Source organism: Schistocerca gregaria, chromosome 6 (assembly GCF_023897955.1).
Source record: "Schistocerca gregaria isolate iqSchGreg1 chromosome 6, iqSchGreg1.2, whole genome shotgun sequence".
Classification (NCBI taxonomy): Eukaryota; Metazoa; Arthropoda; class Insecta; order Orthoptera; family Acrididae; genus Schistocerca; species Schistocerca gregaria.
In genome coordinates this window covers 494,615,743-494,638,672 of record NC_064925.1, presented here as the reverse complement: position 1 = coordinate 494,638,672, position 22,930 = coordinate 494,615,743, and the positions used below count along the sequence as shown (strand labels likewise).

General features: G+C 39.9%; 1 protein-coding gene across 1 annotated transcript in view; it reads right to left on the bottom strand.

The window, feature by feature from the left end:
* Positions 1-506: 506 nt before the first annotated feature.
* Positions 507-22,930, bottom strand: part of LOC126278922 (zinc finger protein 436-like) — a 92,997-nt gene continuing 70,573 nt past the window's right edge. The window contains exon 4 of the mRNA XM_049979197.1: positions 507-888. Within this exon, the coding sequence (XP_049835154.1) occupies positions 507-888 (382 nt within the window). The remainder of the gene's footprint in view (positions 889-22,930) is intronic.

Here is a 22,930-nt window from a genome sequence, read left to right as displayed (position 1 = left end):
TTTACAACTGCCATGTCTAATAGGAAATAGAGAATCCGATGCCACCACTTACGAAAACGTCGACCTATTGCATAACGTTCTCTAAGTTGATCAAAGTGATCTACACCTCCCATTATGGTATTGTATGTTGCCACAGCCGTGGCACACATAACCATGCTGGTTGTGCCATCCTTATTCTTTCTTGAGACAAGTGTGATATCTCTAGGATTGTCTGAAGTAGTCAAAATAGTGACAGGTTTGTTGTACATCCATTTTATAGCTGCAATGCCACGTTTGCATTGAAACTGAAATTCTCCTCTTTTCAAGGTACATTTATCTTTCATCATTGAAGGAAACCGTTTCCGGTTTGCTCTGACAGTCCGTATAGAGTAGATTCCATTGTTAAAAAGCATTTGCATTAGATTCACTTTGGTGAAGAAATTGTCAAATGCTACTAAACTGTTACTATATTTCAGGTCTTGGGGGAGGCTAATGACTACACGCTCTCTCAGAGAATTTTCTATCCATCAGACATTTGATTTTCCTGTGTAAATATCAAAGTTTATGACATAGCCAGTCTTTGAGCCTGCTAAACACCATACCTTGTATCCTCGTTTTCCTGGCGTGAGAGGCATATACTGCTTGAGCGAAGACCGTCCCTTGAAAGATATAATGCTTTCATCTACAGCCAATACCTTACTAGCTGTGTATGGATAACGAATTGTGTTGTTCAGAAAGTTTATGAGGTCTGACCATGTGAAGTTTATTGTGGTTTGCCTTCTTGGAGGATCAGGCCTGTTGTCATTTATGTGCATACTAAGGCAGGTTCTGAACTCCAGTAGTGCACTAAACTTGACAACACAACCACACCCATCAAGATATTCATTCCAATCCAGGCCTGTAACTCCTCTACAGATAAATTTGACCAGTTATTTGTTGACTCACTTACAGTCTAACCAGATTGCCGTTTTTGTTTCTGTTGCTCTGCACACAGATTTCTCTGCTGAACCAGCATCTCATTGGTAAATAAAGAAAGGAAGTAGTGTCTCTGTGCGCTGTGTTTTGTCAATTGGTGGTTGACAACTGGTTCTCCTTTTGTATCAATGTGTAGAAAGTCGAAAACAGCGGTGTCATAGGACCGTTCCTCTTCTGCCAATGGCTCCTCTGCACTTCGGTACTGTCACTAGAAATATCGACGTCCATGGAGCAAGAATTGTTTGCACTATTATTGATATTAGGTTGTGGAACCAAACACAGATCAACGTCTAAAACAAATTCATCTTCTGATGCTTCATCATTTTCTATTTCAGAATCCTCAGGATCGCTAGGTAGTGAAAATAGCAACCCCAACGGTTCTTCTGGTATGTATTTCTTAGTATATGCGTGCTTCTTTGAAATTTTTGCTACGAAAAGCAAGGAAAGATCGTGAGGCGAACAATAAATGATAATATGATATTTCAATTATATTTGCCACCAATATTAAAGTTTACTTACCACAATGTGAAAACAATAAAGCTATGAGCTGATAATAGTGACACATACATATACTTCAGAAGCAAAGCAAACACTTCTGACAACAGAAGTGACCCCATGATACACACAAACTGATTGTTGTAGCTGTTTTCATACACCTGGTTCAGTTTACTACCACAAGATGTCAGGCAAATGCAGTGGTGATAAGACGAATTGCCAGAAGCATTGTGATACCTCGACGTTTGTTTGTAAGTATGCTTCTCAAGGACCACAAAAGACATTGCAGTATATATATTTCCCGAGCCCCTTTCTGAAACGACTTTTGGTGGTGAGTATACTTTCCAAGAACCCTGAGAACACCATTATTTGGTGGGATATATACTTCCCACAGCCCTAAAAGCTATGTTTAGCAACAAACAGAAACCAGAGCTAGTGCAGCGGACTACCACTAGGGGCCAGGAGGGTACGCAAGTGGGAACACGTATTTCCATGAATGCAGTAAACGAATACCATTAGTGGGAAGTATATCTCCCACAGCCCATGAAAGCGTTAACCTTCAAGTAAACAAACATGTGCTGTGACTGGTCAGTATCCCAATCACGCAGCCAACGAGTCTTGTTACGCCACTGGAAATGATCCAACTTCCAGGTGGGAAGAGGCAACACATTAGAATTCCCATCGTTTATGTAAATGGGTTGTTTAGTTTCGGATCATACCATGCCATATGAGCAATACTGGATAGGTAACACAAAATGTGTGGGACAAATAAAAGTGTCCTGGAGAACAGAGTTCAAGGATACAAAGAAACACATCAGAGGAAATTAAACACAGTACTAACCTGACTATATCAGTTTTATTGCAAGTGACCACCATTCATCTCTTGGCACTTCTGGGCCCTGGTCAGCAAGTTGCTAATGGCAGATCAGAGTTGAGCTGCTGGATTTGCTGCGATCTCATCCGAAATGTTCTGCTGCAGGGTTGTTGCGATGAACCTTATACTTTGGGGTTCCCAACACAAAGTAATCACACACAGGCAGATCAGATGACCTGGGTGGCCACCTAGGGCCGCGACCAGACCGACCTCTTCTAACAGCTCCATCATGTGTGAAGATTGTGTAAATGTGCTCCAAGGTTCGACTGACCTTATGGGCAGTTGCTCCATCCCATTGGCAAGTAACTGCAAGTCTTTTCCTCCTTCATTAATGCTGCCACAAATGGTTTCAAAATGTCTGGGTCACATTTATTTGCCCAACACTGTATCAATAAAAAAGGGTGGCAGGTGGGATGGCTGGAGAGTTGACAAGTGCACCCTGTTGCCTCCCCTTGTGGACACACAAGAGTGCACTGTTGTTAGCTGCTACTACTTAGACTTTGAGACACTCTAATGTCTAACACATAAAAAAGTGTTCAGGTTTTTTGGAATCACGATGCTGTTTAAGCCCTGTTTATCTCAAGCTTTAAGCCGGATTCACAAATGCGTCTAATATGGCGCCACGCCTTGTGGCTTGCTGTAGTGGCATTGTCAGCTACTGTTCAGACAGAATGCCACAAATTCTTGTAGAGAGATAAATTAAGGGAAACAAACAAATGTATAAAAGAAAGATTACTCAGAGACGAAAATGCTGTCTGCAACGGCAAACTAACCAACAGCTGCCGTAGACACGTCACTTTCGTATTGTATTCGTTGATATGGCACTTCGAATAACTAATTTTTAGTTTAACAGCTGCCACATCACACTCTGGGACTATTGCCTGCGTATAATCCACAGTTTATACAATGCTTGGTCTCACAAATTATGAAGTTTATACAACTCGCTTTTTTGGTTACATATATTAAGTTTCTTTATTCATTCAAAAATCTTTTAATACTGTGGGATACATCACTGGTTTGAGTGTGTGTGCACACACAAACTGCTGCAGAAACTCAAACATTGGTTACTGTTCTTGTAGTTCTAGAAGATGCAGAAGTGTACCTGCTGACTACTGTTTTCACTTTTTTCAGAAATAAAATAAAAAAAACCCTGAAATCGAATGGTATGCAGCAGCAATTACACCGCGATAATTACGACAGAATAATCGTGTTTGGAAATACTGCCACCAGAGAGCAGTGGTGGTAGGAAAATGGCACAACAAAGAACAAATAAGCTGAACTCTTTATGGCGTGAGAAAAATTACGTTTCTTACGTTGCGCCACTGAAAACTGGGAGTTTACACTTGCAACTGCAGCACACCACTGGCTGTGGCGACACTTTTGTTGCATGAGGAAATCCGGCTTTAATGATGCACCCTAACTGATTCTGTTCAAAAGACAGTCCACACGAATGTAATCTTGTGCACAATTCCATATAGATACAACATGCAAAAACTGAACAGCAGAATCTATGCTGCAAACAAATTCTCAATGAGCAATGCAAAATATTACGAGCATGTATTGGCTATGGACGTCAATACATTTCTCAGCAGAAGTTGAATATACAAAGCATAGACTTCACTTAAGACTTGAAGGCAAACAGAAATCATTTAGACATTTACACCTACCCAAAGAGACCAATCAGCAAATACCAGCTCTAACAAACATACAATGTGAAGCCCTTTCAGCAAATATAGAAGTGGAAATACAAGAAAAATCGAACTCGACAGTGATGATAGGAACACAAGGAGCCACAAGAAATCCATTCAACACCTTCATCGTCCACAGAAGTCGCAACAAAACAAAACTATCAAAGAGTAAATCTGGACATGACAGCAGTAACACCATCTAGCCCAACAACAGCTTCCCGCTAGCAAAGGTGCAGAAAGTAAACTCCATAAACCGACATACAGGAGAAGTTGGTGAGTGGTGCCCCAAAACTTTATCCACAGTCTAAAGTACATAAAAAAGCAAACATAAACAGAAACTAATACATCTTAAAATATTACTCCATAACATGCAGACAATTGTTAGAAATAGATCTATTCCTGAAAACTAATTTACGATTATGTGTTCTCTGTTTCGCTGAACATTGGCTAACAAAAGATAAAATTGAAAAACTACCAGGTGGTACAGCTATCTACATTAAAAGGAATGTGAACAACAAATGCCTGACAAAGCACAGCAGAAAATGATATTGAATTTTCTTCAATTGTCTTGAGAGAGTCTGGCACAGTGGTACTGAACTTGCATAGATCTCCCACAGGGAATATCCAGGCTTTCCATCACTCCCTTGGAGTGCTACTAAATAAACATTATGAATCAATAAATTTTTTCTAATATGTGGAGATTGTAATATCGAATTCCTTAAACCTGGAAAAAGCAAAGATGAATTGCTAAATATTACTGATTCATTCCACTTATCCCCAACTGTTACAACCCCAACCAGGATAATTCAAAACTCAAAATCAGCTCTTGACCAGATCTTCATAAACGTAGATACACAATAATAATCAACTGAAACCATTAACACAGGCTGCATTGACCACAAAGCCTAGATGCTAACAGTGAATTTAAACTGTTAGAAGCAATGCCCTATAAGAACTACAGTGCAAAGGCAGTTTAATGAAGAAAACACCAGGATTGTTAACTATCTTCTAAAGACTGAGAACTGGTCACAGGTATTTGAAAAAAATTATGTAAACAGGATGTTATATTACTTTAATATTGCCCAAATTCATGGGTAACAAAATAGATAAAAATCTCTGGCCAAGAAAAGTGCTACCTGAAACATGAAACACTATGAGATGGATGATAAGTTTAGAACATACTGTAAGTCTTATTGTACTATACACAAACAAGTAATTCAACAAGCACAAAAATTACACTCCTGGAAATGGAAAAAAGAACACATTGACACCGGTGTGTCAGACCCACCATACTTGCTCCGGACACTGCGAGAGGGCTGTACAAGCAATGATCACACGCACGGCACAGCGGACACACCAGGAACCGCGGTGTTGGCCGTCGAATGGCGCTAGCTGCGCAGCATTTGTGCACCGTCGCCGTCAATGTCAGCCAGTTTGCCGTGGCATACGGAGCTCCATCGCAGTCTTTAACACTGGTAGCATGCCGCGACAGCGTGGACGTGAACCGTATGTGCAGTTGACGGACTTTGAGCGAGGGCATATAGTGGGCATGCGGGAGGCCGGGTGGACGTACCGCCGAATTGCTCAACACGTGGGGCGTGAGGTCTCCACAGTACATCGATGTTGTCCCCAGTGGTCGGCGGAAGGTGCACGTGCCCGTCGACCTGGGACCCGACCGCAGCGACACACGGATGCACGCCGAGACTGTAGGATCCTATGCAGTGCCGTAGGGGACCGCACCGCCACTTCCCAGCAAATTAGGGACACTGTTCCTCCTGGGGTATCGGAGAGGACCATTCGCAACCGTCTCCATGAAGCTGGGCTACGGTCCTGCACATCGTTAGGCCGTCTTCCACTCACGCCCAAACATCGTGCAGCCCGCCTCCAGTGGTGTCGCGACAGGCGTGAATGGAGGGACGAATGGAGACGTGTCGTCTTCAGCGATGAGAGTCGCTTCTGCCTTGGTGCCAATGATGGTCGTATGCGTGTTTGGCGCCGTGCAGGTGAGCGCCACAATCAGGACTGCATACGACCGAGGCACACAGGGCCAACACCCGGCATCATAGTGTGGGGAGCGATCTCCTACACTGGCCGTACACCTCTGGTGATCGTCGAGGGGACACTGAATAGTGGACGGTACATCGAAACCGTTATCCAACCCATCGTTCTACCATTCCTAGACCGGCAAGGGAACTTGCTGTTCCAACCAGACAATGCACGTCCGCATGTATCCCGTGCCACCCAACGTGCTCTAGAAGGTGTAAGTCAACTACCCTAGCCAGCAAGATCTCCGGATCTGTCCCCCATTGAGCATGTTTGGGACTGGATGAAGCGTCGTCTCACGCGGTCTGCACGTCCAGCACGAACGCTGGTCCAACTGAGACGCCAGGTGGAAATGGCATGGCAAGCCGTTCCACAGGACTACATCCAGCATCTCTACGATCGTCTCCATGGGAGAATAGCAGCCTGCATTGCTGCGAAAGGTGGATATACACTGTACTAGTGCCGACATTGTGCATGCTCTGTTGCCTGTGTCTATGTGCCTGTGGTTCTGTCAGTGTGATCATGTGATGTATCTGACCCCAGGAATGTGTCAATAAAGTTTCCCCTTCCTGGGACGATGAATTCACGGTGTTCTTATTTCAGTTTCCAGGAGTGTATATATAAATAAATTAATAACAGAAGGCATTTAGAAAGTTGTGAAAAATGAAACTAGTGACAAGCACCATGCTACAAAACGAAACTTTGAAACTAAATCTAAATGTTGAGTCGATATCAGAACCAGGAAAAATCGTAAATGGTTTTAATGACTATTTCAGTACAATAGCTGAAAAGCTGATAAAGAAGAACTTCCATAGAGCCAGTACTCAGCACCCAATACACGTGGAAACCACAAGAGCAACCAGGTTTCTCCACAAAGCCTCAAACACTGAAGTACTCACAGTTGTAAAAGACTAAAAAATAAATACTCCAAAGGCAGTGACAATATACCAGATTTTATTGTAAAGAAGTGTGGGGAACGCATTGTAGAACTACTAACTGTTATAATTAATGCATTCATCAGTAATGTTCTTTTCTCTGACCTCTTAAGCGTTGTTAAAGTTACTACACTCCACCAAAAGGGATCAGAAATGATGTAGCTAAGTACAGCCCAGTAGCACAGCTCAGCACATTTCAAAAATATTAGAGAAATTGTTTTACACCAGATTAGAAAGTTATTTTAACAGATTCTCTTTAATATTGGAACACCACTATGGATTTAGAAAAGCTAAAACAACCACCACAGCAGTGTATGTATTTCAACACAATCTTAAAATCATTAAAGAAATTACTACTAGCAGTTTTGAGATTTGTCTAAAGCTTTTGACATTATTGACCACACTGTACTCCTTAGAAAGTTAGCTAATAAAGATGTGAGGAGAACTACAAACCAATGGTTAGAATCATATTTTTCGAACAGATTGCAAAAAAGGTGAAATGCGATGTGAAAAAAGAATACCAATGTTCATCAGTGTACTGTTTACTCCTCTGAGATAATGCCTGTCACATATGGTGTACCACAAGGATCAACCCTGGGACCTATACTGTTTCCATTAATATTGATGGCATAAATACGAAACTAACTTCAGGGCATACTACACTATTTTCAGATGACAAACATATTCTGGGAACAGGCATGGGCAAAGCTGAACGTGGTCACAAGATTGAACCACTTACGTCATTACTGAGTGAATGGTTCAGTGAGAACAATCTCATCATAAATGTACGAAAAACAACCTACATAAGTTTCAGCCTCTCATCTCAAAAACAATAAATATCCCACATGCTCCTATACGATCAAGATCTCTTCAGTGTGAGTTCCATTAAGTTTCTTGGTATATGGCTTGAAGAAAATCTTAAATGGGACACACATTTCAGTCATATCTCAAAACATAAAGAGATAAGATTCATGTCGCTCTCTTTTTCCTACTCTAAAGATACTGAACCTTTCATGCCTATATATATATTTGAAACAACAGTCTTTGTAAGAGAATATTTAAGAACCTGCAATGCCTATCAGTTGATCAGCTCTGTGCACAATTACACAACAAGAAATGGCAATAACATTCATGTCTCATATGCCAGAACATCAGCCTACCAGAAGAGTATCCTTCATAGACGCACACAATTGTATAACCATTGTATAACCACCTTCCTAACAACATCAAGTTGGTAAAGCAAGACAGCTTGTTAAAAAAAAAAATAGCTGAAGTCATTTCTGATGGACCACAGTTTCCACCCTGTAAATGAATACCTCTCAGAATGAAACAGAATTTTATAATGTTAAATTAATAAACAATTTATGGCAATTTTTGTTTATTAAAGTGTACTAGTTGTACATCTAACGTTGTATTAATGTAGATATGTGTAGTCCACAGCATTGTATTGTTCTTATTACATATATACACTACTGGCCATTAAAATTACTACACCAAGAAGAAACGCAGATGATAAATGGGTATTCATTGGACAAATATATTATACTAGAACTGACATGTGATTACATTTTCAAGCAATTTGGGTGCATAGATCCTGAGAAATCAGTACCCAGAACAACCACCTCTGGCGGTAATAACGGCCTTGATACGCCTGAGCATTGTGCCAAACTGAGCTTGGATGGCGTGTACAGGTACAGCTGCCCATGCAGCTTCAACACAATACCACAGTTCATCAAGAGTAGTGACTGGTGTATTGTGACGAGCCAGTTTCTCGGCCACCATTGACCAGACGTTTTCAATTGGTGAGAGATCTGGAGAAAGTGCTGGCCAGGGCAGCAGTAGAACATTTTCTGTATTCAGAAAGGCCTGTACAGGTCGTGCACTATCCTGCTGAAATGTAGGCTATCACAGGGATTGAATGAAGGGTAGAGCCATGGGTCGTAACACATCTGAAATGTAACGTCCACTGTTCAAAGTGACGTCAATGCGAACAAGAGGTGACCAAGACGTGTAACCAATGGCACCCCATACCATCACGTCAGGTGATATGCCAGTATGGCAATGACGAATACACACTACCAATGTGCGTTCACCGCGGTGTCGCCAAACACAGATGGGACCATCATCATGCTGTAAACAGAACTTAGATTCGTCCGAAAAAATGATGTTTCGCCGTTCGTGCACCCAAGTTCTTCGTTGAGTACACCATCGCAGGCGCTCCTGTCTGTAATGCAGCGTCATGGGTAACCGCAGTCATGGTCTCCGAGCTGGTAGTCCAAGCTGCTGCAAACGTCGTCGAACTGTTCGTGCAGATGGTTGTCGTCTTGCAAACGTCCCCATCTATTGACTCAGGGATCGAGATGTGGCTGCACGATCCGTTACAGCCATGTGGATAAGATGCCTGTGATCTCGACTGCTAGTGATAGGAGACCGTTGGGATCCAGCACAGCGTTCTGTGTTACCCTCCTGAGCCCACCGATTCTGCCAACAGTCATTGGATCTCGACCAACACGAGCAGCAATGTCGCGATACGATAAACCGCAATCGCGATAGGCTAAAATCCGACCTTTATCAAAGTCGGAAGCGTGATGGTACACATTTGTCCTCCTTACACGAGGCATCACAACAATGTTTCACCAGGCAACGCTGTTTGTGTATGAGAAATCTGTTGGAAACTTTCCTCATATCAGCACCTTGTAGGTGTCGCCACTGGCGCCAACCATGTATAAATTCTCTGAAAAGCTACACATTTGCATATCACAGCATCTTCTTCCTGTTGGTTAAATTTCGCGTCTGTAGCACGTCATCTTTGTGGTGTAGCAATTTTAATGGCCGTATCTGTGTGTGTGTGTGTGTGTGTGTGTGTGTGTGTGTGTGTGTGTGTGTGTGTGTGTGTGTGTGTGTGTAATTTTTAACTTTCTGTTTCATTAATTGACCTGTCCAAAATCTATACAAGATGTCACAGGACGAAAACTAAATAAAAAAAGCTCTCAACTGTATGTTATATACTGAGGGTACTCAGCAAATCAGTCATCAAATTAGGCCTTACACAGGTATATTATTCTTACTTTCACTCCAGTATGTGATCATAATCTGTGGGAAATCACCCTGCAGCACACATACCTTTAAAAAGCAAAAGAAAAGGGGAAAAAAGCAGTATGAATAATATGCAATCTGAGATGTAATGAATTGTGCAAGAAACATTTCAAAAAACTTGCCATTGTGACACTGACATCTGTTTACATTTATAGTATTATAATATTTCTTAAAATCTATCTATTAAGCAAAGATCGCCCATTAATATTAAATGAACACATCCATAAGTACAAAACAAAACATCAGTCTGACCTACATATGTTTCAGTCCAAAACAACTTGTTACCAAAAAAGTGTCCTACCTGTTGGAATATAGGAGTAAAATAACCTACTGTTGAAATTAAAATAAAACAGATGTACCAAAAGTTTTCAAATATATTTTAAAGAAATTTCTTTTAGTGCAAAAGTTTTAAAGTGTAAATGATTTTTTTAAAAGGTAATAAATGTTAACAAATTTCTTAATAACTGATCACTAAAGCCTGATTATAATGCGTTTCCTTTAAGTATAAACAAGTGAAAGCGTAATGTAATGTCTATTACCTTCTTGTAATATTTAACAAACTTTCATCAAACAACAAAATTGTAGCAGTATAATTGTAAAAATTACTTGTAAAAATGTATGCTGACTTGTCCAATATTACTTGTGCGAATTGTACAATTTTATGATTACTTGGATCAATAAAATACAACACAATGCAGTACAATTCAATACAATACAATCTCAGTCATCATAGTTCCACTCTGCAGATATTGATAGAAGTCGATATCAGTTGCCATTGCTGAGCTAAGCTTCGACATTGCATTATTATAGCGCTGCAGCTATTAGATCAATAGAGTTGGCAGTTGTCTTAAACATAAGATAGCCGATGCAAAATATACCGACATGTACCTAGAACAAGTAGGGAGCTGAAGCTCAGCTTTGCATTGTAACATATAGACTCGTGCCAATTCTCATTGCAACCTAACAATCACTGCAGCTGTTCAACAAACAGAATTTAATCTCATATTGATTACAACTAAAAACTACGACAGTTTAAAGTGAGAGTCTTAAAAAAAGAAAGCTCTGGGTGGGAGGAGGTTGGACCCCTGTACCTATGCCCCTGCACACTTAACAGGCATCGTAGTACAATTTAGAGGTGGAAATATTTAATTTCCCCCCCATGAACCATGGACCTTGCCGTTGGTGGGGAGGCTTGCGTGCCTCAGCGATACAGATGGCCGTACCGTAGGTGCAACCACAACAGAGGGGTATCTGTTGAGAGGCCAGACAAACGTGTGGTTCCTGAAGAGGGGCAGCAGCCTTTTCAGTAGTTGCAGGGGCAACAGTCTGGATGATTGACTGATCTGGCCTTGCAACATTAACCAAAACGGCCTTGCTGTGCTGGTACTGTGAACGGCTGAAAGCAAGGGGAAACTACAGCCGTAATTTTTCCCGAGGACATGCAGCTTTACTGTATGATTAAATGATGATGGCATCCTCTTGGGTAAAATATTCCGGAGGTAAAATAGTCCCCCATTCGGATCTCCGGGCGGGGACTACTCAGGAGGATGTCGTTATCAGGAGAAAGAAAACTGGCGTTCTACGGATCGGAGCGTGGAATGTCAGATCCCTTAATCGGGCAGGTAGGTTAGAAAATTTAAAAAGGGAAATGGATAGGTTAAAGTTAGATATAGTGGGAATTAGTGAAGTTCGGTGGCAGGAGGAACAAGACTTCTGGTCAGGTGACTACAGGGTTATAAACACAAAATCAAATAGGGGTAATGCAGGAGTAGGTTTAATAATGAATAGGAAAATAGGAATGCGGGTAAGCTACTACAAACAGCATAGTGAACGCATTATTGTGGCCAAGATGGATACGAAGCCCACACCTACTACAGTAGTACAAGTTTATATGCCAACTAGCTCTGCAGATGATGAAGAAATTGAAGAAATGTACGATGAAATAAAAGAAATTATTCAGATAGTGAAGGGAGACGAAAATTTAATAGTAATGGGTGACTGGAATTCGAGTGTAGGAAAAGGGAGAGAAGGAAACACAGTAGGTGAATATGGATTGGGGCTAAGAAATGAAAGAGGAAGCCGCCTAGTAGAATTTTGCACAGAGCACAACTTAATCATAGCTAACACTTGGTTTAAGAATCATGAAAGAAGGTTGTATACGTGGAAGAACCCTGGAGATACTAAAAGGTATCAGATAGATTATATAATGGTAAGACAGAGATTTAGGAACCAGGTTTTAAGTTGTAAGACATTTCCAGGGGCAGATGTGGACTCTGACCACAATCTATTGGTTATGACCTGTAGATTAAAACTGAAGAAACTGCAAAAATGTGGGAAATTAAGGAGATGGGACCTGGATAAACTGAAAGAACCAGAGGTTGTACAGAGTTTCAGAGAGAGCATAAGGGAACAATTGACAGGAATAGGGGAAAGAAATACAGTAGAAGAAGAATGGGTAGCTCTGAGGGATGTAGTAGTGAAGGCAGCAGAGGATAAAGTAGGTACAAAGACGAGGGCTGCTAGAAATCCTTGGGTAACAGAAGAAATATTGAATTTAATTGATGAAAGGAGAAAATATAAAAATGCAGTAAATGAAGCAGGCAAAAAGGAATACAAACGTCTCAAAAATGAGATCGACAGGAAGTGCAAAATGGCTAAACAGGGATGGCTAGAGGACAAATGTAAGGATGTAGAAGCTTATCTCACTAGGGGTAAGATAGATACTGCCTACAGGAAAATTAAAGAGACCTTTGGAGAGAAGAGAACCACGTGTATGAATATCAAGAGCTCATATGGCAGCCCAGTTCTAAGCAAAGAAGGGAAGGCAGAAAGGTGGAAGGAGTATATAGAAGGTTTATACAAGGGCGATGTACTTGAGGACAATATTATTGAAAGAGAAGAGGATGTAGATGAAGACGAAATGGGAGATACGATACTGCGTGAAGAGTTTGACAGAGCACTGAAAGACCTGAGTCGAAACAAGGCCCCCGGAGTAGACAACATTCCATTAGAACTACTGACGCTCTTGGGAGAGCCAGTCATGACAAAACTCTACCAGCTGGTGAGCAAGATGTATGAGACAGGCGAAATACCCTCAGACTTCAAGAAGAATATAATAATTCCAATCCCAAAGAAAGCAGGTGCTGACAGATGTGAAAATTACCGAACTATCAGTTTAATAAGCCACGGCTGCAAAATACTAACGCGAATTCTTTACAGACGAATGGAAAAACTGGTGGATGCAGACCTCGGGGAGGATCAGTTTGGATTCCGTCGAAATGTTGGAACACGTGAGGCAATACTGACCTTACGACTTATCTTAGAAGAAAGATTAAGAAAAGAAAAACCTACGTTTCTAGCATTTGTAGACTTAGAGAAAGCTTTTGACAATGTTGACTGGAATACACTTTTTCAAATTCTAAAGGTGGCAGGGGTAAAATACAGGGAGCGAAAGGCTATTTATAATTTGTACAGAAACCAGATGGCAGTAATAAGAGTCGAGGGGCATGAAAGGGAAGCAGTGGTTGGGAAAGGAGTGAGACAGGGTTGTAGCCTCTCCCCGATGTTATTCAATCTGTATATTGAGCAAGCAGTAAAGGAAACAAAAGAAAAATTTGGAGTAGGTATTAAAATTCATGGAGACGAAGTAAAAACTTTGAGGTTCGCCGATGACATTGTAATTCTGTCAGAGACGGCAAAGGACTTGGAAGAGCAGTTGAACGGAATGGACAGTATCTTGAAAGGAGGATATAGGATGAACATTAACAAAAGCAAAACGAGGATAATGGAATGTAGTCAAATTAAATCGGGTGATGCTGAGGGAATTAGATTAGGAAATGAGACACTTAAAGTAGTAAAGGAGTTTTGCTATTTAGGAAGTAAAATAACTGATGATGGTCGAAGTAGAGAGGATATAAAATGTAGACTGGCAATGGCAAGGAAAGCGTTTCTGAAGAAGAGAAATTTGTTAACATCGAATATAGATTTATGTATCAGGAAGTCGTTTCTGAAAGTATTTGTTTGGAGTGTAGCCATGTATGGAAGTGAAACATGGACGATAACTAGTTTGGACAAGAAGAGAATTGAAGCTTTCGAAATGTGGTGCTACAGAAGAATACTGAAGATAAGGTGGATAGATCACGTAACTAATGAGGAGGTATTGAATAGGATTGGGGAGAAGAGAAGTTTGTGGCACAACTTGACTAGAAGAAGGGATCGGTTGGTAGGACATGTTTTGAGGCACCAAGGGATCACAAATTTAGCATTGGAGGGCAGCGTGGAGGGTAAAAATCGTAGAGGGAGACCGAGAGATGAGTACACTAAGCAGATTCAGAAGGATGTAGGTTGCAGTAGGTACTGGGAGATGAAGCAGCTTGCACAGGATAGAGTAGCATGGAGAGCTGCATCAAACCAGTCTCAGGACTGAAGACAACAACAACAACATATTTAATTTGATTGTATATTGTGACTTACAGCAAGAGTAGGTATTAATAATGGAATTGCATTCTTCCAATAGCTTACAGTTATTCAGACTGCCTGGTCAGGTTAGTTTCATGACAACGACCTTTCAGACCTATGTTGTAACGTCAACTGTTAGTTTAGCATGTTATTTGTAATTATTTAGGCATGGGAATAGGACTGGGGTACTTACTTTAGTGTTCACAAAAATGCTTTAGGCACCAATTTGACAGATGTGTGTATGTGGAAAATAACATTGTGATACTTGACATAAAAATTGCACTGTTTACGTATTTTGCAGCTATTTTAGTCTTGGAAAGAACAGTATAACACTTGACAAGCGTCGTAGATGTGGAAAATAATTAATTCAAGGCAAGAGTGGTACACCAATTGAAGTGTGAACGCCACCACCTGTTGGTAGTGACAAATAACAAAAGCTTAAAGCAACTGTTGATTTTATTTTGCGTTTTTTTTATGTTCTATGGGATATTATTTGAAGTAAAGCTCTTCTTCAACTTTTACATTTTACTATTTCATTTACTACACTGCATATGCAACCATTATTTTTCAATATTATGGAGAATATGTTTTATAGTGATTCTCACATTCCATAAAAAGTTTGCCTACCTCTTTAGCAGGTGACGTGTTTACGCATAAACCAGCACTGGAGTACTTTAGAGTTCGCAATCATGTTCTAGACTTCAGTCTGATGCAAACATTGCACTTTTTTGCGTTGCTCACATATTTTTCAGATATTTTAGATGTTGAGAGAACATTGTGGTACTTGGCAAGTATCACAGAAGGGGTAAATAGTTAATTTGTGGTGTCTCTATCTTGTTCGACTGACTTTGGTAGCAGACGAATTTTCGACGTTGTTTAACATTGTTTACTATCATCAACAAGTGCACTTTGAGCTGCAGTGCGTATGTGTGTCTTGCCATGTGGCATGCATGTCATGTTACGCTGATCGGATGTCACATCAAGACGAGACTTGTCAAATGCTCAGTCAGCGAGTTCAGTCTTGCCTATGCCTTGTGACATGATTCATTTCAGGCTTTGTTCGATCTTTGCAAGTAGTGTTTCACGTAATTTTTTAGACAAATACATTTGAACATAGCGCAAAAGAAAAAATTCTAAGCGTTCAGATACTTTCCACCATGTTGTAAAGTACTATGAAATACTGACAGTTGCACCCTTCACGTAATTTTTTGAGAAATGTGTGTGTGTGTATTATTTTGTAAGAGAGATATCATGTGCAATGCAACTTTTTTATTTTATTTCTTTATTAAAACTTCATTCTTGCCATGCCACTGCACATACGCAAGCAGTCTCTGCATGTAGGCAATCTGATAGGATGTGTTCAAAGTGGTCCAGAATCCTCATAGCTAGTGGTACTGGTGCTAATCGGTAACAGGGAAAGACCAGTGGCAGTACAAACTTAAAATGGGTTTAACTTATAATTCTGGGGTGTTTCAGCATGCATCACTATAGTTGTCTTTAGAAATTCAGCATTATAAACGAACTTGTTTAGTTATTTATCAATATATAGTAAGTTAATTTAATTAACAATAAAACGCTTTCTTCATATTGATCAGAATAATGAAGTTATAGACAACTGGGCATGGGAGGGGACTATGTTGACAGTACATCCTAATCATAGCGCACAATATGCTTGGGACTCTAACAGCTGCCCACTTCAGTTTTGGACACATTCGCATGCACTCCAATGAGCTGTATTGCGTTTGCTTATCGATATGGCATTCGCTGTGTAAATGTGTGAATCTTCTTTATAAATACGGGAGCGAACACACACAAATGCTTAGCACACTGCAAATGAAAGAACACATTTATTTTAAAATAAATGAAGATCAGCTTTTACACTACATCGTAACAATAAGACAGTCCGCATCACTCAGATCCTCCCCAGTCCTCAACACCCATTAACTTCTGATGAGTTTTAAAACCTCAGGTTCCCGGTTACCTTTGTCAGACAGTCAGCGAAATTCTTCTTTCTTACAATATACTCCAACCTTATGTTACTGGCTTGCAAGAAGAAAATCTTTAAACGCATCTGCTTGGTTCTTTCCAAAGTTTGACGACTTTTGGCAAGTTCCTTGATATCGATAAAAAATCTTCATCGGATGAGGCAGAAAACAACTTTAACCAATCACAGATCACACTTACTATATTTACAAGCCCGCTCCCAAAACAAGATGTCGCAAACCTTTCTCACACTACCGTTTCTGGTTGGTCATGTAAACACTCCAAAATCGATTCTGGGAATCCGCTTCTAGTTGCCTGTTTTCCACTTTTGCAATCGATTTTCGCTCCCATATAAACGTAAAACCGTTTACAAAACGTGCTTGGATTGCCAGGTTATGTCAAATGTTTGACTAATATGGATGGGGTAGGTTTTGTGCAATGAAGGAGAATCAGAAATATTTGACTGAACCAAAACTGTCTACCTCTAATATTTACGTGAAGAGACATAGCGATAATACTAGGCATGGCCTTCACCTCATCACGAATGGGAAGGGCAAACTGGCTGGGAAAATAGCAGCAAAGTGAAAGGGTGAAGGGGGAGGGGAGAGGCACTGTCTTGAGTAATAAAATACCAGTGATTATAGGGTTCAGAAAAGACCCTTTTTACGTTAGGGAAGACAGAAAGAAAACAAGTTTTAAGCAAGGTTAGGATTGAGACAAACCTTTAGTTTGAGAAAGAAACCAAAAAAACATAATTGTAGCTTATTACATCACCATAAACAGCTGTTGGTAAAAAATTTTCAACAATCGGCAGAAATTCCAACTCTACCCAATTTTAACTCAGTCAGTGAGAAATGTCAGATATCTTTATTGCATCAAAGTATTCCAGGACTGAGAAATGAAATTAATTATCTGCATGGATGTTTTAGAGTCCTCAAACCAGCGGACATAATCTGCCTCTCTGAACATCATGTGACCACTGTCATAGAACTTTTAAGTGTTGCAGGATTTAGGTTAGCATCTCACTTTTATAGAGAGAAATTGAGAAAGGAGGAATTTCCACATTCATCAGGAACAGTCATAAATTTAAGAACATAAGACATTCATAAATTTTTCCTAGAATAGCATACGAAGCATGTGCAACAGAAGTAGAATTTCATTTTAAAAAATCCTTCATAATATTAAGTGTATATCAAGCACCTGCAGTAAACTTTAATCTATTCATAAACCACTTTGAAGCTGTACTGGACCATTTAACAGCTTAAAACAAATAAATAGTGGTTGCTGGTGACTTCAATGAAGATTTCCTTAAAGACTCTCCCAATAAGAACTTTTTTGAATTATTAACACTATCATTCAACTAAATTCCCACTATAAAGTTTCCAACTAGGGTAGCCAACTGCTCACAAACAGCCATTGATAATATCTTTATAGCCGGCTGCGGTGGTCTCGCGGTTCTAGGCGCGCAGTCCGAAACCGTGCGACTGCTACGGTCGCAGGTTCGAATCCTGCCTCGGGCATGGATGTGTGTATGTCCTTAGGTTAGTTAGGTTTAAGCAGTTCTAAGTTCTAGGGGACTAATAACCACAGCAGTTGAGTCCCATAGTGCTCAGAGCCATTTGAATATCTTTATTGACAAGTCCAATGAACAAAATTATATTACAAAACCAATAGTCAAAGGCCTCTCAGGCCATGACATGCAGTTCCTTCTGTTAAATGTTAATACTGAACAGGATGTAAAATTTGTTAAATCTGAACTCAAGAGGGTAACCAATACCGTATTTACTCGAATCTAAGCTGCACCTGAAAAATGAGACTCGAAATAAAGGGAAAAAAAATTCCCGAATCTAAGCCGCACCTGAAATTTGAGACTCGAAATTCAAGGGGAGAGAAAAGTTTTAGGCCGCACCTCCAAATCGAAACAAAGTTGATCCTTTGTAATATGAGACACAATTTAGGTCGAATGAATGACGATACAACTACAGTAGTTTGGTTCGAGTCTTAAGCTTAGCAGTTAAGCTTTACCAGGTAGCTATTGCTATGCGTCAGGCGCTCGGTCCGTATTTATACGGTTACCCTTCCTTTTTCAAGTGCTCCGTCTGGTCTGAATCGATTGCTTATTTTGCTTTGATCTGATAGGTGCCGTTTTCTTTGTTACAGGTGTTTACGTCACTCTAAGCTGAAAATGCATTACTGTATTGTGTCATGCATTTTTTTTGTCGCATTCTGATAGTTCGTGTTTACAGCCTGTCGGTGCTCGCGGCATGGCTTGCTTTTGTGCGCGCTACCGCCGCTTACAATTAAACAGGAATCGCCTCATTAGCGAAACAATGTCAAGACTGCTATTTGTTGTTACTTACACTGCTGCTTTCTTTGATAATGATCAACAAGAACCAAATAATAAAGGATGTTCTGAACGAAAATTTAGCGAAAATTTTTCTCCGTTTGAAAATCTTTGTGGCCGCTTCTTTAGTACATCAAATTCTGCACAGAAATTAGAGTCATCTTAGATTTAAAAATCTAGTCAGTTGCCGTGCTTCATTTCTGACTGTATCACTATTAGGCATAAGAATAATTTGAATATAAACACGACACGATACGTATATTCTTCCGCGTTTGCTGTTATCTCACTCTAGTTTCGTAGTTTATTAGGCAGACAGGATTTAAATGAGATATCAGCAAACACGAAAGAATAAACGGCAAAATGTTTATATTCGTATTATTCTTATGGTGACGAGAATACTGCATGTGATTCACAATTTATAAAAGTTCCTATTAGTAACCATTTCTTCTCACAGATAGGAAAAAAAATTCAGAACGTAGAGTTGGCCATATTGACAAACATCCCAGTCTTGCCAGTCAGATTTTCGTAGTACATTTATGCTGCTACATTCGAACATGAACAATACGGAATTTGTATTTACTTCGTTGGATAATGTATGAAAATGCAGTGGCCGAAACTCGGGGCGGAGAAAAAAAAGCTCGTCTTTCACCATTTTATTTAATTTATTTACTGACGCAGAGGTTTTGGCGCCAGTATTTAGCTTTGTGCATACAAAGCATGCCTGTGCAGCGCTACATATATTCGACGGCAGAAGTTAGTTGTGGCGGAACCTACCAACATTTTTCAGAACTTCGCTTGCCTTGCACACAAGTCTAAGCCGCAGGCGGATTTTAGATTACAAAAACCGGAAAAAAAGTGCGGCTTAGATTCGAGTAAATACGGTAAGCCATAAATTGATTATTTTAGGGCACTCCTCAGAGACATTCATTGGAGTGATGTTTACAGTGTGTTATGGTTGGCAGGAGAGCAAACACCGTGTTACTAGAGGAGGCCGAAAGGCAAGCGATTTAGCTCACGCATGCTGGCGGGAGGTCTGGAATAGGACAAGGAAATTAGAATTTAGAAACAACGGACGTAGCTGCTGGAATACTTAACTTTAATCCATTAAGGATGAACGTCGCTCTTGACGTTACATATTTAACAATATCAATAGTACTGATAATGGCGCCTTGCTAGGTCGTAGCAAATGACATAGCTGAAGACTATGCTAAACTATCTTCTCGGCAAATGAGAACGTAAGTAGGCAGTAAACCATCACTAGCAAAGTCGGCTGTACAACTGGGGCGAGTGCTAGGAAGTCTCTCTATACCTGCCGTATGGCGGCGGTCGGTCTGCAATCACTGATAGTGGCGACACGCGGGTTCGACGTATACTACCGGACCGCGGCCGATTTAAAGGCTACCACCTAGTAAGTGTGGTGGCTGGCGGTGACACCACACAGTGCTCATGGCACAAATGAAAAATATAGCACTTTTGCTAATAAAGCGCTTACCTCATTTTAACACTGTATTCCCCCAAAACTAACTAACGTTAGAGCAAAGTCTACAAAGAATAGAGGTATCTTGTAAATCTGTACCTGTCAAACCAAAACAGTTCTGAGGTTGACCGCTATAGCACATTACAAGAAATACTGCAAAATATTAAAGACTGTAATACGGACATCAAAGCAAATGTATTACAATGAAAAGCTAGTTATATCAGATAACAAAATAAAGACAATTTGGGATGTAGTGAAGGAAGAGACTGGTAAAACCAGACGTGAAGAGGGAAAAATAGCAATAAGAGAGAAATGATACAATAGTGACAGATGTGTATAGTGATGCAGAACTTCTTACCAAACATTTTATAACTGTTACTTAAAAGATGGGGTCGTCAGATTCTGTAGATGCTGCCATGGGATACTTCAGACCAGACTTTTCAAGTGACTTCCCTAATATGAATTTGACCCTCATTACCCCAGCAGAAGTAATGGCCATCATAAAATCTTTAAAATCAAAAACATCCAGTGGGTATGATGAAATATCAACAAAGTTAATTAAAGAATGTGATTCTCAGTTAAGTAACATGTTATGCTATCTGTGTAAGCAGTTGTTTATCAACGGAATATTTCCTGAATGGGTGAAATATGCTGAAGTTAAACCACTGTTTAAGAAGGGAGATAAAGAAATAGCATCAAATTTCCATCCATTTTCACTTTTGCCAGCATTCTCCAAAATTTCAGAACAGGTAATGTACAATTGGCTTTATAACCGTCTTATCACAAATAACATAATTTCAAATTCACAGTTTGGATTTCTAAAGGGTTCTAATATTGAGAAGGCTGTTTACACTTATAGTGAAAATGTACTTAATTCATTAGACAAAATTTTGCAGGCAACTGGTATATTCTGTGATCTGTCAAATGCATTTGACTGTGTAAATCACAATATCCTTTTAAGTAAATTAAAAGATTAAGGTGTAACAGGAAATGCTGCAAAATTGTTCAAATCTTATATCTCTGGCAGGAAACAAAGGGTGTTATTAGGAAAAAGACATGTATCAAGCTATCAGGCATCATTCAACTGGGAACTAATTACATGTGGTGTCCCACAAGGTTTCTTGTGTATCTCAATGACCTTTCATCTGTAACATTACCATATGTCAAGTTTGTTTAGTTTGCCGGTGGTACAAACATTGCAATAAACAGCAAATCAAGTGTAGTCTTAGATAGATCGGCTAATATAATATTTGTGGACTTTAATCACTGGTTCCTAGCCAATTCTTTGTCGCTAAACTTTGAGTATAGATTTAAGTGTCAGGAAGTCATTTTTGAAAGTATTTGTATGGAATGTAGCCATGTATGGAAGTGAAACATGGACGATAAATAGTTTGGACAAGAAGAGAATAGAAGCTTTTGAAATGTGGTGCTACAGAAGAATGCTGAAGATTTGATAGGCAGATCACATAACTAATGAGATCACCAGTTTAGTATTTGAGGGCAGCGTGGAGGGTAAAAATCGTAGAGGGAGACCAAGAGATGAACACAATAAGCAGATTCAGAAGGGTGTAGAGTGCGGCAGGTACTGGGAGATGAAGAAGCTTGCACGGGTAGAGTAGCATGGAGAGCTGCATCAAACCAGTCTCAGGACTGAAGACCACAACAACAACGACAAACTTTGAAAAAATACACTACATACAGTTCAGAACTGGTTTGGGGTGCCCTATGATTATATTATTCCTAACATATGAAGACAAGCAGATAGAAGAAATAAACAGTGTTAAATTATTGGGATTACAGCTTGATAGTGAATTCAACTGAGAGGAGCACACCACAGAAATGCTGAAGCATCTAAACAAACCTCTATTTGCAATGCGAATTCTGTCAGATAGGGGATATAAAAAATAAAAAGCTGGCATACTATGCTTACTTTCACTCCATAATGTCATATGGGATTGTTTTTTGGATAACTCATCAAGCCAAGCTAAAGTTTTCTGGGCATAAAAACATGCAATAGGAGTTATATGTGGTGCGAGCTCAAGAACATCCTGCAGAGGCCTGTTTAGGGAACTAGGGATACTAACTACTGCTCCCCAATACATTTATTCCTTAATGAAATTAATCATTAAAAATATATCACTGTTTCAAACCAACAGCTCTGTTCATGGGATCAATACTAGAAATAAGAATAATCTTCACAAGGATTTAAAGTCACTTACTCTTGTACAAAAAGGTGTGCATTATTCAGGAACACACATTTTCAATAACTTGCCAGCAGCCATAAAAAGCTTAACAACCAATGAGATTCAGTTTAAGAGAAGCCTAAAGAATTTATTGGTGGCCAACTCCTTCTACTCCAGTGATGAATTTCTAGTAGAACCAACTGATTCAAACAAGAAAGTGCTGGTATGTTGATAGACACAATAAAATAAAAAACACACAAATATTCAAGCTTTCACAACCCATGGTTGCTTCAACAGGAAAGAGGGAAGGAGAGGGAAAGACGAAAGGATGTGGGTTTTAAGGGAGAGGGTAAGGAGTCATTCCAATCCTGGGAGTGGAAAGACTTACCTTAGGGGGGAA